Here is an 18265-nt window from a genome sequence, read left to right on the forward strand (position 1 = left end):
GATTACTCAAAATAGGCTGCTTACTCCCCCTACGCATCTGATCCAAACTATCATGCATACTCTACTCTTAACTTTGAATTCTTTATGGGGTTTATGCGGTTGCCCACTATTCGATATCTTCACCTTTTAAGGATATCTATATCGTATTTTTACACGATGTCAATTTTCTGAGGTATCCATGGTCTCATTCATCCCTTTACAGTTTTTAACTGACCACTTGCATTTTTCATTACCGCTTGCATTTCCAGTTAGCTCTATGCAAGTTGTATTTGCTGTGACAATAATGGCTTAATCATTACAGGAAATATATGGGATTACAGCTTGAATTAACAAATGATATGTGGATGTCCGATAATTCACTACTGATGCAATTCTTTGGATTATATTAGATATGAAATCTTTTTTGTTTTCATGATTAACATTTTCTTTTATCTCGATTGATAAGTTGTGTCGATGTGTAATATATCGGTATGCTGATTTTCCCTTAATAGGTTATGAACTCGTATTTTTCGTCATTTGCTTTATCTAATAAATAACATTTCCATTCTCATTCAAATTGTCTTGATAAAAATCTTGAAAACCAAAAACAAGCTTCGGTGAGCTTTTACAGTTAAGAAAAAAACCAAAATAAGACATAAATAAGATTGAACAAAAACAGCTCACCATTAAGTAGCAATAAACCCCAGCACAGAAGATGTGTCCCAGACATGTCGATTTGTTCTGTTCCACTGTCCTCCTCGGCTTTCATTCAGTTCTGCCGCTGTTGTAAAGGCACATCATTTTCTAAATCAGCATATCAATCAATATGACATTTCGTCCCAATCATTTGATTTTGGATTTAAAAATAAGAAAATATAGAAAGACTGATAATGACTTATGTTTAGTATAGTATCTAATGTCAACTGGAACGGGTTTTTATTTATTTTATTTTATTTATTTTTTTTTTTTTGTTGGCTTTCACATTATGCTAAAAAGGCATTAAGTATCGTATTTTTATCAAAGACTTTGAATGCGCGGCAACATAGCCCTTTAATTGCAACCCAGTAGGCAGAAGTGATAAATTGTAGAAATCGTGCATCTTTTAATTGAAAACAATTCCATTGACACAACATTTCAAATCCAATTTTGGCAACGACTCATACATTAGCAGACTACATAATAATTCAATGAACTTCTGCTTTTATCAAAGTAGGTCTTGAAGACTACATCAGAAATACCGAAATCGTGCACAAAACCTCCTGGAACCCATCAGCATAATTTAAAGATAATGAACTCAAGACTGTCATATTAGGAACAAATAACAATCTAAATTGTATATAATTTTGGAAGAACCCAGATGCTTCCTCGACCTTTGCACTTATTTACTTGACTTACAAATCAAACCTTTGATACTCCTGTACACTAACTACAGATTATATTTCATCCACAATTGCCATTTTATGAAAAAAAACCCAGATGTCATCATTTGTTTTAATTATTTTCGAGATTTTTATGGTCGTTATAATGATTTGATTTACAATATTCATTTAAGAGTTCATTGCTACATGTATGTCAGTGCGTTTTATATATAATACATAACACGCGTTCCACCTGAGATTAATTAAGTCTATTTTTATCACTTCGTACATTTTGGATCAGCTCTTTGGACGAATAAGGCATGTTCTAATTCGCTCCACTTTTAACATTGATTGGCAAGCCTAAAGACCAAAAAACATGTAGTCTGCGTTGTAAATACTTTTGTAGATTAGTGTAATTGTAGTGCTAGATGTATCTATATGAAGGTTTTGTTATTATTCTCTGTAGATATTGGCCACATTATGTAATTCTTTTCGTTTGTCCTGAAGAAGGGACAGGTCGTCCCGAAAATTGACAATCTGGTTGTTCGTTGTCGTTGGTCATTTTAGTGCTTTGTATAATTTTTGTATTTGACCTTGTATCCATGTTGTGGATCCGACACTTTTAGGTATCGGGTGTTGTTGGAACTTAATGTTTATATACATGTATATATAGTTTTTATATTTGCTTAGAAGGACATATCTGAAGAAAGAATAAGGCATAATACTCCTTACATGTCCTTGAGAATCTCTTGGTTGTCACACATTTTGTCGAGTTACTGACTAAATTCTATGCTGATGTAGAATAACGTTTATATTTGTATAATCTTTTAAATTCAAAGCTTATGTAGAATAATTTTTCTATTTTTGTAGAATGATATTTATATTTACTAATTGAACTTATAAATTGGTATTTGTGTAGAATGCTATATCTATTGACCTATTGATAGTGAAATTATTGATGATTGTTATAATATAAACAGTGCAAACTGGAAACGACAATGGACACTATGAAACGGAAATTGCAAAATGAAAAGGGTGTGATATTTATATTATTGATGAGTGTTATAATATAAACATTCCGATATGGATACTACAATGGACATGACAAAACGAAATGAAAAGGATGATAGAATCATTATGGCTTATAAGATATAAATATTTGCAGAATGACCACTGAGGTTATCTTGACCGGAGTATGGATCAACGAGATTCTGACCAGTTGTTCATAGGAACGGACAGTATCCATGGGCCGGGTTTGTATTCTGCAAGAGCTCCGGTGGCAGAGTGGTTAGAGCATCGCGCTCAAAATCACAAGGCCTCTCACCTCTGTCGGCGCGGGTTCGAATCCCGCTCGCGCCGGTAAGTGAGAAAGTTTCCCAGTTTACTTGCGGAAGGTCGGGGTTCTCTTCCCAGGTACATTGTATCTAAGGTTCTCTCTCTAGGTTCTCTCTTCCACCAATAAAAACTGGGCGTCACCAGTTAACTGAAACATTCTTGAGTGTGGCGGACACCTCAGTCAATCGTAATCTGCGACTTTTGAACATTTGACAGATTGAACTACATGTATATACGATGAAAGGTGAAGATCAATCTCATAACTCCTATAAAGGTGAAGATAACGAACAGTGATCAATCTCAACTCCTAGACGCATCCCCTGTAACAGTCCTTTATGACTTGTGCTAAGATTGAACTCTTTGTGGTTTTGTGACTTTATGTTTATACTGTATAGATATCAACTACAAGAAAGATTTTACATTATGTAATACGCGGCCCTGGCACAAGTGGGGCTAGAATTCACGACCTCCCAGTTACAAAGCGAGCGTTCTATAGCTGAACTACCGGCGACTTGACATTAATCCGTGCACCTACGGATGGATATAAGATAGATATAGTAACTTTGGAAGTAAAACTCAAACACTGGAGTTATGAAGTCTTAATTAGGTAAAGTAGAAAGTACATGTATTATTACCAATTACATTTAAATGTTGATTTTCTTGCGACAGATGCATGCATTAATGTTAATAGAAATAATATTATAATATGGATAAGCCATGTTATTTCATGCATATATAGTCTTAGTTATTAGGAAAAGAACGACAACTCTTAAAAGTAATTATACATGTACATTCCCTTTCTATTATTATTGGTAATCCCATCCCTTCTTTTTACTTCGGAGCATACACATTATATGCACCCGTTCCTTCTCAGCCTCCAACTTTGGTACAGACAAAAAATATCCCCTATCCCAAGTCCTCAGTTAGGCGTCTGGTTACTTGTAGATTGTTTTGTTTCGGCTAGTGGTTTTTCTTTTACAGCGTTATGGCCAAGGACATCCCATACAATTCAAGTCTTATCTGCTCATGTCTCGTACAAGGGAACTTCCTTGTTTGGACCGGTGAATTTCGTGACAGTGGTTAGTGTGTACGGACTGGATTTTGTGACGTATGATTTTAAGTATGGTTCCATGTAAAAATCAGGCAGAGGGTGATAAGTCGACCGTCAGGGATTGAGCCGATACTTATATATATGGTTTATAAGAAATCATTCGGTGATAATATTTTTTTCATATGACGCACTTTCACAGAGCTGTGTTACTAAAAATAGAATACCCATGTTTTGGCCAAAATTGACTCATAAAAATGCTATATATTCTTAAAGGTTTTGTTAAATGAAAAGATCATACATTTTTAAATAGCTTATATGAAATGAAGAAGAAGGCTACTGTTTACGAATTTCTGTTGTCACAGTGAGTATTTTATTATGTGTTACCACGGTAACCGTTGCTGTAGTTAACGAAAGGATTTTCTAACGGAAAAACATTCCAACTTTAAGACCATTTTTCTCGAAACAGCAAACACTTTCAAAAAGGTTTCATAATTAGACGGATAAAGTACATGCTATTGAATAATTTTTAATCAATATTTTTTTTGAAAGTTTTTACTGTACTCGGAAAAATATATATGAAGATTGTGAAAAATGGCGGGAAAATAATATATTTTCATGATTTTAAGTTTTCTTCTACTTACAAACTATTCAACAAGTACACTTTTCTGTCATGTTCGAGTAATTATCATATTTATTAATATCTAAAATGATCTTCTTTATGTGTTTACATACCATAATGATGTCTATAGATGTAAATGCGAGAAACGATGCTTAGCATTTTGGGTCGGGATCCTAAGTCCGTTTATTATTAACCCATTTCTTTCAGATTTCCTCAGGTTATTGTAAACAACTTATTAGACCGGCCTTTATAGGATATTTTGCACTGAATGGCGAGTTTAACTTGCAAGTATTTTTGGATAGTTTGGAGTGGGTGGGTAATTAACAGATTAAAGAAAAAATGCTTGGTTGGCAATTGTTTTTCATTTTGAAATTCACCTATCAACAACTCTTGTGAGGCTGGTCAACGACGTACGTTGTAGGTTGCTCGAATGACAAGAGATTGGCATTATAGTCCCAAGTATAAAGAGAATGAATGCCCATGCTCTTTTAAAACGTATATCTTCAGAAAAACAAAACTGAAAATACATTCAACGTGTTCAAGGGAATCCTTTATGATAAAATAAAGATATAATTTATCAACTTTTGTGTTTTACCCTAAATAATTCATTGAAAATATCTTTTATTTGAAAAATCATTTTGAATTCATTTTTGCTCTATGTAATATGAAATTTAAAACATTTATTACAAAGCATCTGGACATTTAAAACTTTGGCTAACAATTCTAGAAACATGATATGGCTCAAATTTTAAAATAAACTTTTTAGCACTTGATTTCCTTATGAATCCTTTGTAAGAGTGGAACAAAAACTTTTAGTGAAATGTACGTTTTTACAGTCATATAATATATATGGTTGTTCATGAAAAATAAAAATGAGAACAGAAACTGTTGACATTTGAGTCATTAATATTGTAAAATTTGGACAGTTTATATAATTTTATGAAAATACATGTAATGTAGAAATGGGATTGTTTTAAAATTGAATTATGTAGTTTAAAAAATGTAAGTTGACTCATTTATCATGTTTATGGCACTATATTTTACCAAGTTTGATTACAGGTTGCTTTCAGATGACAAAACAACTGTGTTTTGCATAATCCATGTAGATATTAGTGTCTGTAAAGTGAATTGAAAATGAATTCTTAATTATTTCATCAATACATTCCATTATCTATAAGATTTTTTAACAGTTGCAACTTGTAAGTTTAGATCCTTTATAAACTATATACTGATAAATGTACACGGAAGAGTTCTTTGAAGCTTAAAATTTTTATTTCAAAATCATACTTTTTTAAAAGTGTAACCCCAAACAAGGCATAAACATGATAAAGGAAGAAATGAGCACAGAAATATATTTGTTACGAACATATCTACAAAGCAGAGGCAGATCCAGAAAAAAATATAGGGGTGGGAATGGAAGGGTTGTGACTCATGTTTGTACCTTCTCCATCCAGAAAGGGGTGGGCGAAGAGCCCAAAAATTGCATAAAATAGACCATTTGAGCTATTCTATGATGCATCACATTATACATGTATTTTTGCATGTCAACACAACTTCATTACACAGTTCAACCCATTGGTGTTTAATTTTTTCATAAGTTGTTTCCCTTTCGAATTTAGGTACATTAGGAATTTCAGTTGAAATAATTTGAATAAACACCATATAAGATTGCTTTCATGTTTATTTGACAATTTGTCATTTATTTCTTCATAAAGTTTTGATATTTTGTTTGGATTCAATTTTTTAGACTGTCTTGATGTTCAACATTGACTTTATGGACTCCTTTGCTTTCCTTTTGTAATATTGTCTTGTACTTTCACTTGGTTTGATTGATTTTCCTCCTGTCACCACTTTAAGTATGTCCTTGGGTTTTGCAGAGACCTATAATACAATAAGATAGACACTGATTTTCAGGACACAAGAAATTACTTATTTTTCTCTCCTCAATATATAATATATATTTCTTTAGTTTTTGAGAATGTTTGAACAATTTCATCATAAAACTTTCAATTAAAGTACACACCTCAGAGCCTAGTAATCATAGTACACATTGATATTTAAATTATACATGTAGTTAGAAAGAATAAAAATACTAAAACAGCATATAAAACTTTTGAAAACAAGAAATGTTTAAAGAAACTTGTATATGGCTTTGAGAAGGTGTTCCAAATATTCTAAATCAGTGACAAGTAAGTTCAGATACTAGTCAGGGCAACAGCTGTATCAGGTTTTGAGTCTGGTTTCTGAGTGACCAATATTTTCCTATAAAGGGGGTGGGGTGGGGGGGGGGTTGACTCTGACCTCATTATAAGAAGGGGTCATGTAGTGCTTGTATATCAGGATTATTTATATAATACTGCTCTACCAAGTTTGAGGTTTATAAAACATTTACACTGTAGATTCATTGGTACATATGTGCTACATGTATTTACAGTTATGTATTTACCACAGAGGTAATGCATGTAATGATGGTAATGACACTCCATGATGCTGGTATGAAAACTTTAAAGAAATATACATTAGCTAAATGACTTGATCTTTGTTATATTTATATATTATTATTAGAAGTATACATTCAAGAACCCATGCATTGACCAGTCCCCATGACCATATCAAATTGAGGCAGACTTTAAATAGTAATATAATAGATATCTAATAAAAATGTCAAGAAGACTCAACTTAGTCTTATTGATTGATATGAAGATTTATAATTAACATTATGAATTGTTTGACAATAAAATGGAATTCTTTAAGAACTACAGACCCTAAATATTTTCTTTGATATGTCTAATAGTATGCATATATTTTTAGGTCACCTGAATTCATTCAGGTGACCTATTGCTATATGTTTTTGTCCGTCGTCGTTCGTCGTGCGTTAACATTTGAACATTTTCAGCTTCTTCTCTGAAACCCCTGGACCAATTTCAACCAATTTTGGCATATAGCATCTGTGGGTGGAGGGGAACAAAAATTGTGAAATTCGTGGTCCCTGCCACCCTGGGGAATGAGGGGTGGGGCAAAAACCATCAAAATGAATATAATTTTAAAAAATCTTCTTCTTTACTCCTGGACATCAAGAAGCCAAACTGTGGGCATAATTATAATGAGCATTGAGCCCTCTACCGAAATTGTTAAATTCATGGCCCCTGGGGCAGGGGTTCTTGTGTTAGGGTGGGGCTCTATTGGTCATATAGTGAAAATGTAGAAATTCTTTGAAAATCTTCTCTGTGTCTGGGTATTAAGTAGACAAACTAATAGCATGGTAAGGATGAGCAAGGATGCCTCTTTATACCCCCCGCAACAAGTTGTGGGGGGTATACTGGAATCGGGTTGTCCGTCTGTCCGTCCGTCCATCTGTAGATGCAATGGTTTCCGGGCTCTAAAGCATTATCCTTTCCACCTACAGTCACCATATCATATATATAAACTACCCATGGGATGAAGATGTTCCCTATCGATTTTGGGGTCAAAAGGTCAAAGGTCAAGCACACTGGACATCGAAGTAGCAATATGGTTTCCGGGCTCTAAAGTGTTATCCTTTCCACCTACAGTCACCATATCATACATATGGACTACCCATGGGATGAAGATGTTCCCTATCGATTTTGGGGTCAACAGGTCAAAGGTCAAGCGCACTGGACATTGAAGTAGCAATATGGTTTCCGGGCTCTAAAGCGTTATCCTTTCCACCTACATTCCCCATATCAAACATATGGACTACCCATGGGATGAAGATGTTCCCTATCGATTTTGGGGTCAAAAGGTCAAAGGTCACGCGCACTGGACATTGAAGTAGCAATATGGTTTCCGGGCTCTGAAGCGTTATCCTTTCCACCTACAGTAACCATATCATACATATGGACTACCCATGGGATGAAGATGTTCCCTATCGATTTTGGGGTCAAAAGGTCAAAGGTCATGCGCACTGGACATCGAAGTAGCAACACTCAGAAAAGAGGTAGTTTATACCTATTACCAACACCCTTTGGGAGATTGGGGTAAGTGGGGGATATTCTTAGTGAGCATTGCTCACAGTACCTCCTGTTAAAAATTGTGAAATTCATGGCCCCTGGATCAGGGGTTCTGGTGCTAGGGTGGGGCTCTATAAGTCATATAGTGAAAATGCACTATTTCTTTGAAAATCTTCTTCTCTGTCCTTGGGTATTAAGTAGACAAACCAATAGCATGGTTATGATGAGCAAGGATGCCTCTTTCAAAATTGTGAAATTCATGGCCCCTGGGTCAGGGATTCTGGTATTAGGGTGGGGCCCTATTGATCATATAGTGAAAATGCATTTTATTTCTTTGAAAATCTTCTCCTCTGCTGCTGGGTATTAAGTAGACAAACTAATAGTATGATAATGATGATCAAGGATGCTTCTTTCAAAACTGAAATTTATTGCCCCTGGGTCAGGGGTTCTGGTGCAAAGGCGGGGCTGACCACATAGCTATTCAATGTTTCTTCCATCCAAAAGTAAAATTCTTATATTTAAACACAAACCTAATTCAAACATTGGAAGGTTGTTACATGATACTCAAGTGACCTATAAGGGCCCTGGGCCTCTTGTTAGAATATGAATTCTGATTTGTCAAGAGCTGGATGGTGACCACTAAAACAAATGATTTTGTGCATATGAAATAATATTTAAAAAATTGTGTGTGTTTATATAGAATACCTTGAAGGAAAAAAATGATGTGTATATAAAATAGAAGAAAAAAATCCCGTCAAATCTGAGATTTGAACCAGGTACCTCCAGCATGCTAATCCAGTTACCTAACCACTACACTATCTGTGAATTCAATAAGTGAGGTTTATATTAGATACTAAACATTGCATCTCACAAAGTCGTATTATGTCTTGCATTTTTATATGCAAATTCGACTGAAATCTACATGTACATAAAACCACACTCTTTATAGAGATGATACCTACTCCTACTGATCCTCAGTTAGGCATAATCTACATTTCTATCTGAGACAGGAAGCGTTTGCGTGGAGGATACGTAGATGCCTGCTATCATGCAGACCATTACAAATGAAACATGCCGTCGATTAGGCCTAAAACATATCATAGTGTAACTGTTGAAAGTATGAGACTTTTTGAAACAAGGGAGTGGGTGTCATCTGTACACAGTCGTCTCATACAATGCTACATTGTATAATACAACATTCGTTATGATTTTTATGCTAGTAATAATAAATATTGCGAATTTTGACTTATTAAATATGTAAATCACACCATTTGAAATTACCAGAATGCGCCGACTTGGTGACATGTCATATAAGATATGTTGCTCGGTCTTCGTTGTCGGCTGCTCCACACACGGTCTATCTTCAGTGACGCCATATGCATCAATGTATTTCTGACACTCTCCGAAGGTAAATATATTCGTTTCCTTTACATAAGGCTTGAGGGTAGATCACACTCTGTCGGAACATTGTCCTACACGGCATTCAGTTTTGGATCCGCCATATTCCGCGCACTTAGCGTGTTGACAACGCAGCGCCCCTAGCGATCATCGAGGTTAAATTCAAGAACGATAACCGAAATTGCATTAAAATCGAAACATTCAGAGAGGTTTTAAAATGTTATATTGAAACTTTCAAAAAAAATATTTATTTCAGAGCATGCCTTTTTTATTTGTTTAATGTTCTATAATGATATTTTTCATACCCGCTTTGCTGTTTTTAGATTTCAAAGGGATTACAAGTAGTGTTTTGTATAGATTTGCACTAAGCATGAATTCTCCATGTTCATAATTATATGTCCATAATTTTGAAACAAGGCGAAATAAATCAAAACTACTTTGTATATTTGCTAAACATATTACGTTGAGTTAGTATGCTAAGTTTGGGTTCATTTCGTGAACATGGACTTATCACGAAAATGCGATTTTGCCCGATTTTTACGTGGAACCATACTTAATGATTATGTTGTTTTAGGTGCGTAGTGTCCAGGCTCATCGGATAAAGTTAATATTTTATATCATAACTGTGTATTTTACATCTGATAAATGCTGTCATATTGTATGTTCGGCGCATTATACGTATCCATATACATATACATGTATGTTTCCCCCTCTTCCAGGTGGAGGCATATTGTTTTTATACTTTCTGTCCGTCTGTTTTTGAACCATATTGAAACCTCACCAGTTGTGGGTGACGCACACAGGCACTTGTTTCATACATGGGTTCCCCTCCTTAATAATTAAGAAGGGGGGGCCATGTATGAAACAAGTGCCTGTGGTGACGCACTCAGTAGTCTTAGCGCTTACGGTTGTAGCAGTGAGGGTTATTTAACGCGCCAACGCCTGCCGCGACACGGGATCTCCGCTGTTAAGGCCATATCCCAAAGACCGTCACATCGAAATGCCGAGCGTTTGGCGAAGGAACAATCACTACCTATGTTTATGTTTTGGATTTGTGGCGGCCATGGCTCGAACTCACGACCTCCCGGTTACGAAGCGAACGTTACCGCAACCGGTATTTGTATTTAAAAAAATGTCAAGAATTTACATATCGATACATTGATAAGAAAGAGTGTCTCATTTACGTGTATAAGTTACATATCGATACATTTATAAGAAAGAGTATCTCATTTACGTGTATAAGTTACATATCGATACATTGATAAAAAAGAGTGTCTCATTTACGTGTATAAGTTACATATCGATACATTCATAAGAAAGAGTGTCTCATTAACATGTAGAGGTTACATATCGATACACTTATAAGAAAGAGTGTCTCATTTACATGTATAAGTTACATATCGATACATTTATAAGAAAGAGTGTCTCATTTACATGTATAAGTTACATATCGATACATTTATAAGAAAGAGTGTCTCATTAACATGTATAAGTTACACCCCTTTACGTTTATCGAGCTGATTCCATGAATACACCTGTGAGATCGTCCTACTTCCACATTTCTTCCACGACCTCTTGATCTTTAAGATTCCATGGTACACGGATTTGCTACAATTCTGTATAGTAAAGCCTCCGGTGGTTTTTTTCTGTTTGGAAAACATTTGATAATATATATGATAATAATTCTGTTTGATTATATCTTTTTTCTGTTATATGTATGTAAAGACGATCGGTGAATCTGTTAAAAGCTCCAATGGACTTTCAACGAATGTGTGTCATTCACAATAACAGCATTACGTCATAATTCACGGTTCTTGGATAGATCATAATTATTTTTTCATAATCAATGGATTCTTTCGAATGAGACATAAAAATGGAGATCCCGTGTCACGATAAATCTAACCCTCAACAATACGACCCAGGGTATTTACGCCCTATTTGAGAATTGTTCACTCATGTAGATACGTCGCCAGATTTATTTGAAGTGCCACAAAGTTTCACCTTCGCATGGCGCTCAGGGCCGTGGCATTCAGTAGGGTTTTCCATCATGCTAACACCTGCAGTGTCACAGGAACTGGTTTAATTGTATTATCTGTCTCACCGGACAATGGCGTCTTCTGTGAGCGAAATACTAATGCCTGAAGAAACTAGAAAACTGACGAATCAGAAAGGGCCCCTTAATGATTGATTGATTGATTGATGGATTATTGTTTAACGTCCCTCTCGAGAATATTTCACTCATATGGAAACGTCACCACTGCCGGTGAAGGACTGCAAAATTTTGTCCTATGCTCGGCGCTTATGGCCATTGAGCAGGGAGGGATCTTTATCGTGACACACCTGCTGTGACACGGGACCTCGGTTTTGGCGGTCTCATCCGAAGGACCGCCCCATTTAGTCGCCTTTTACGACAAGCAAGGGGCTACTGTGGACCTATTCTAACCCGGATCCCCACGGGACGCCCCACAATGAATATTTTAGAGGCGGGCATGGCATAAAATGTGTATTATGTAAGTGAATTCGAAGTCCTATAAATTTGTATTACGACAAAGCTTAAAAGTCGAAAGATATCTTAATCTGCCTAATCAAATTTATGAAAAACCTTTCGAAGGAAACTTAGATTATCGTGTGTCATAGAGAGTGTTAACCGACAGACAGACGGACGGACATAAAATTTGAAGGGCTATTCTGACTAATCGGACGTCTAAATTTTACGAAGTTATTATCATGTAATCTCCACTTATCATGTGCCAAAGACAGTTCATCCATCTTATCAAAGTAGAAAATTTCAAATCAATGTAGAAACTTTCAACTCCCAATGATTCTGAATTTTCCTCGCCAAATCCAAGTACATATATTCTGTGTTGAATTTATGAAAATCTTCCCAAGGAAACTGCAGTTACCGCGTATCATAGAATGTGCAGACGGATGGACAAAGTGACTACTACATGTATTGGGCCCTAAACAGAGTAGAATCTAATTTCTCGTAACAAAGCAGCGAAGGGAGGGGGAGGGGGTATTCCCAAGCAAAGTGATGCACATACAAAGAACACCATTCCGGATAGTGATGACGGGTAGGGGTGTGTTATGTCCCTCACTCCTAGTATTCATTCACTCAGCATCTGACAGGAAGTACCGATAACGAGCTGACCTTTTCCGATGTTGAGCCGTTATACCGGAAGACATGTTACCGATTCCCCGGGTGACACTGCTGACTCTTTGTAAATCGGTAAAAGTTTAAATCAATGATTAACCGGCTTTTGACCGTTTTCCAGCTCTGTGCTGTTTAATTAAGATATAAAGCGGGATAGAAATACAATTTGTTAGTCTACTGATGAACTAGATCGACTTAAAAAGTTAACGACTGTTACACAAATTATTAGAATTTATTCACATGAGGTAGATTAGAATAAAAAATAAAGCATTGAATTCAGTTAGCGACAGTTACACAAATCATCAGAATGTATTCACATGAGGTAGAAGACAATAATAAATAAATCATTGGATTCATGCAGAAATAATCTATCTGTAGCATATAACTGTCCTCATCTATTCAGCCTCTTCTGAAAATCCCCCTTATCGACTGACAAAAGGCTACCACTTTGTGTCGAATATCCTGATAGGATGATACCACGACACTAGTAAGGTAGCCTACATCTACACGCCTCGGGGGAACATGTTCACTCTCAGGAGATTGTTCTTCATCATCCTGATCACCATCATCCATCCATTTCCATTCATCAACTGAAATAGAGGTGTTCAATACTTAAGGAAAGCCAAAACTAATTACAAAATGAATATAAAGCTATCAGTGGTGAATCTAGAAAATGTTCAAAAGGAGGGGGGTGCTAACCAGATTCGTATCTTTTCCGCTCCCAAAATTGGGGGATGAAGACCCCAAATTGGCAAAATAAATTGATGAAAAACAGGGTTGAAACCACCGAGACTCTCTAAATCCGCCACTGTTTGCACATAATGTTATGATAGTCTGTGCATGTGTATACACAAACGTTGGGGTAATCCAGATTAGTGTCAAGTCCGAGCTCCAGGTAGGACATGGAACCAAAATTATTACGGGGGGCCATATAGTAAAAGAAGTGCTAGTTGCCGTAGGGGAAGGTGTTCTCTTGCCAAACCAGATTATACAAAATAAATTGCATATTCTAGTTTTATCTGATCAGTCACAAAATAGAATACAATAAGAATTAGACTATACATGTAAAAATATATTATTACTACAGTAACTTGATCCAAAGAGTCGGGTCCCGTCGAGTTGACAGGCGCGGATCATCAGATCACACGAGACGCGAAGCGTCGACTTTGATCTGATGATCCGCACCTGTCTACGAGACGTGATCCAACTCTTCGGATCAAGTTACTGTACATGTAGTAATGTTAAATTCATAATATACCCTCTTATGCATTTTAAACCCACATTTATAAGATACTAAATGTAATCCAAATTGTCAAAAATACAGATATATGTACAGTGAAATTATATTTTGTTTACGCAGTTTTGTTTGACGCGATCAATATTTTCCACAAAAAACGTTGCGTTGATGCATTGTGACGTTATCAGTTTGAGAGAATACTGCATCCTCACAATTCAAGGGTTACTGATTCGTTACCTCGCACTAACAGGGGTTACCCCGCACTAACAGTGGTTACCTCGCACTAAGAGTGGTTACCTCACACTAACAGTGGTTACCTCGCACTAACAGTGGTTACCTCACATTAAGAATGGTTACCTCACACTAACAGTGGTTACCTCGCAGTAACAGTGATTACCTCACACTAACAGTGATTACCTCGCACTTACAGTGGTTACCTCGCTCTAGCAGTGGTTACCTCGCACTAACAGTGGTTACCTCGCACTAACAGTGGTTACTTCGCACTAACAGTGGTTATCTCGCACTAAGTGGTTACCTCACACTAACAGTGGTTACCTCGCTCTAACAGTGGTTACCCCACACTAACAGTGGTTACCTCGCTCTAACAGTGGTTACCTCGCACTAAAAAAGGTTACTTCGCACTAACAGTGGTTACCTCGCACTAACAGTGGTAACCTCACACTAAGAATGGTTACCTCGCACTAACAGTGGTTACCTCGCACTAACAGTGGTTACCTCGCAGTAACAGTGGTTATCTTGCTCTAACAGTGGTTACCTCGCACTGGTACTAACAGTGGTTACCTCGCGCTAACAGTGGTTACATCGCACTAACAGTGGTTATCTTGCTCTAACAGTGGTTACCTCGCACTGGCACTAACAGTGGTTACTTCGTACTAACAGTGGTTACCTCGCACTAACAGTGGTTACCCCGCACTAACAGTGGTTACCTCGCACTAACAGTGGTTACCTCACACTAACAGTGGTTTCCTCACACTGGCACTAACAGTGGTTACCTCGCACTAACAGTGGTTACCTCGCACTAACAGTGGTTACCTCGCAGTAACAGTGGTTATCTTGCTCTAACAGTGGTTACCTCGCACTGGTACTAACAGTGGTTACCTCGCGCTAACAGTGGTTACATCGCACTAACAGTGGTTATCTTGCTCTAACAGTGGTTACCTCGCACTGGCACTAACAGTGGTTACTTCGTACTAACAGTGGTTACCTCGCACTAACAGTGGTTACCTCTCACTAACAGTGGTTACCTCACACTAACAGTGGTTACCTCACACTAACAGTGGTTACCTCACACTAAGAGTGGTTACCTCACACTAACAGTGGTTACCTCGCTCTAATAACGAATCAATAACCCTTACCTTGTGAAGATGAGAACACTGATACGGAATCAGAAAACCACAGTCTGGTGATCGGAAAACCGGATCACACTCTGTGAAATTCACAGTATCAAAAAAACGATACATTGATGGGTATATATCAAAACAGTATATACTTCTACTTCAAACTTATATACCTGGAAATTTGGGGATGATTTCATACGCCGCGTCGTCATTCCACGCGGCGTAACATCGTTGACCCTGTCCCTGCAGCTCAGTGCTTCTATTATCTCGCTCTTCCCACCGGAATGCGGTCATCGTAGCATTTTCCTGGGAAAGTACCACCCACTTCCAGTCAAACGTGACATTTGCTGGAAGTTCGATTAAAACAACCCATTCTCCTGAACTTTTGGGAATTTCATCTGTAAATTTCAAAACTATTTAGAAATGAACTAGACGTGTTATTATCTGGAATTTGAAATATCTTAGTATAAATTAGGATAAATATTTGCCTTTGTTTCACTAGAATCAACACAATTTTCCACTTCATCATACTATGCTTCATCAATCTTAACTATGTTAAAAAAAGTTAGACAGTATATCTGGTAAATTTGATTTCACAATCAGTAATGCATGAATATGATTAAGAGTTTTAACTTAATTGTTTACTATGAAGAATTCAAATTTATTAAAGAAAGACATTCTGTCTTCATAAATTGATTGAATGCTACAAATCATTTATGATATCAGTGATTAGCTGTGTGTTACAAATCGTTAATGAGATCAGTGATTAGCTGTGTGTTACAAATCGTTAATGAGATCAGTGATTAGCTGTGTGTTACAAATCGTTAATGAGATCAGTGATTAGCGGTCTGTTATAAATCCTAAATGATATCAGTGATTATCTGTGTGTTACAAATCATTAATGAGATCAGTGATTAGCTGTGTGTTACAAATTGTTAGTAATTGTAATTAAAAAAGATTTATATAGCTCCGTATCAACATTACTTCTCTAAAGCGCTTCACAAATGTGAGAGAAAAGATTATATAAAATCGATGTGCACATACATTAATGATATCAGTGATTAGCTGTGTGTTACAAATTATTAATGATATCAGTGATTAGCCGTGTGTTACAAATCGTTAATGATATCAGTGATTAGCTGTGTGTTATAAATCGTTAATGATATCAGTGATTAGCGGTATGTTACAAATCATTAATGATATCAGTGAACTTGTTCCAAATAAATTTATCTAATAGATTCAAAAGTTCTGAAAATAGCAAATAAAAAGGCTTTAGATTAAAAAATGAAACACACCTCAGATTGTCATCGGGGAAGAAAATAAAAAAATAATCCTTATAAGTTGCCTTCCTGGTAATTTTGATCAATATGGTAATTTACCTGCAACTACAGCTCGTGTCACATTCCACTGCCCTAACTCTGGGAGGGAACCAGTGATACCCAAAACAAGATCTTCGCTGTTGGTAACATAGTGGGTCCGAAATTGGACCCACACAGTCTTCTCTTTAATTTCCATGGTAATTCAGAATTTAAGTTACAGAAACAGCGAACACTGTCTTGAATTCACGCTTCCACTGTCGTCAGGGGAGGTGCGGTTATCATCTCCGCACAGCCAATCATAATCGCGGAAGAATTGTCCGCCATTACCTCCGTCAAAACTTATGATGACGGAGGTTTTGAGGTACAGATGTTTTAGCCTGATTACTTCGAGTTCTCATAAAATTGGTGGAATTGTGTGCATCGGGGAAATGCAACAGTGATTCACGTTACCCAGAAAGGATACTAGAAGTAATGTTTATCCCATTTCCAAACCCCAAATCACATAAAGATTAATGTTTACGTTGGATAAAGGCGTGCGGTAGGCCCCACAGTAAGAGCAGAATGGACCGGTGTAGCCGAATAACCTGCACGACTTGATTTAAATTATTTCTTGTTGAAAATCCTACTAATGCATGTCAACAATGTCATGCATACCCCAAAATAGCTCTTTTTAAGAATTTCCCCCATTGAATATAACAATTCGTGTAGCTTGGTTATTCAAGGGAGGGGGGGGGGTGTCATGAACCCAAGCACTTCTGCTAAGAGCTACACAACACTATTTTTTTAAACTATACTATTATCTATTTAAAAACAGAATCCCATATCTAAACTATTTCCATATCTAGGGTCAATTCATTTAATGTTTACACCAATATATATGCAGTTTCTGGTCTGGTGTCTTAAATTTTCCCTGCTCAGCCATACATATCATAACATGACTGTAAGAGCGCCATATTCAAGGTTTTCGTTCGATGATTCCTACAATAGATCATACCAGGGGATAAAGTTCTAAAGTTTCAGTAATCAGACTAATTCCGTGGTCAAAGTTTTTAAATATCAATAGAATTTATGTCCCCATATATATTTTGTAATACTAGTAAATGGTTTTAAATTCGAATTTAGATTTCATAATAATTCGAGCAAACTGAAATTTTATAAGTAGCTAATAAATTGTTGGGTGTAATGTATGCATAGGATCTTTCATGTAATAGGTCAGGTCACCTTTTAAAATTTCATGGCCCCTCTCAGCATCTATGTTTTACTTCCAAATGCGAATAAAAATTGTTGTTGTTTCTTTATAGATTCATTGGATATACTTGTAACAGCAGCACAAGTTAGAGAATTTACAAGACCAGTTAACAAAAGCAGAAAATGCCTTTCATCAACAGAGCATACTTAATCATCATCTGTAACTCCAGTTATCAATGGAAGCCCAAGATTAACCCCACCAACAGGCCACTCCTTTTGACATTAACAGTACTCTACA

The 18265-nt window shown here is 36.4% G+C and overlaps 1 protein-coding gene and 1 long non-coding RNA gene across 2 annotated transcripts; both read right to left on the reverse strand.

Annotated features, from left to right (window-relative positions):
• Window positions 1–6145: 6145 nt before the first annotated feature.
• LOC130050413 (uncharacterized) lies at window positions 6146–9941 on the reverse strand. The gene is made up of 2 exons (XR_008798850.1): window positions 9595–9941; window positions 6146–6223 (listed from the first exon to the last, which is right to left on the reverse strand). It is a non-coding gene; the product is annotated as an uncharacterized LOC130050413 (long non-coding RNA).
• Window positions 9942–13264: 3323 nt separating this feature from the next.
• Window positions 13265–16975, reverse strand: LOC130050605 (starch-binding domain-containing protein 1-like). Its single transcript, XM_056150849.1, has 3 exons — window positions 16840–16975; window positions 15634–15858; window positions 13265–13455 (listed from the first exon to the last, which is right to left on the reverse strand). Exons 1-3 carry the CDS (start codon window positions 16973–16975, stop codon window positions 13265–13267), a joined length of 552 nt encoding a protein of 183 aa, XP_056006824.1.
• Window positions 16976–18265: the final 1290 nt, after the last annotated feature.

This window comes from Ostrea edulis, chromosome 9 (assembly GCF_947568905.1).
Source record: "Ostrea edulis chromosome 9, xbOstEdul1.1, whole genome shotgun sequence".
In the NCBI taxonomy this organism is placed as follows: domain Eukaryota; kingdom Metazoa; phylum Mollusca; class Bivalvia; order Ostreida; family Ostreidae; genus Ostrea; species Ostrea edulis.

Bases quoted from the DNA above. Each gene is read 5' to 3' on its own strand.
- LOC130050605 (XM_056150849.1), bottom strand. From the start codon at position 16,975: ATGGAAATTAAAGAGAAGACTGTGTGGGTCCAATTTCGGACCCACTAT. The intron at 15,859-16,839 runs GTAAATTACCAT...TGAAATTTACAG, and splicing joins GACACGAGCTGTAGTTGCAG to ATGAAATTCCCAAAAGTTCA. The intron at 13,456-15,633 runs GTATATAAGTTT...CCTCTATTTCAG, and splicing joins AATCATCCCCAAATTTCCAG to TTGATGAATGGAAATGGATG.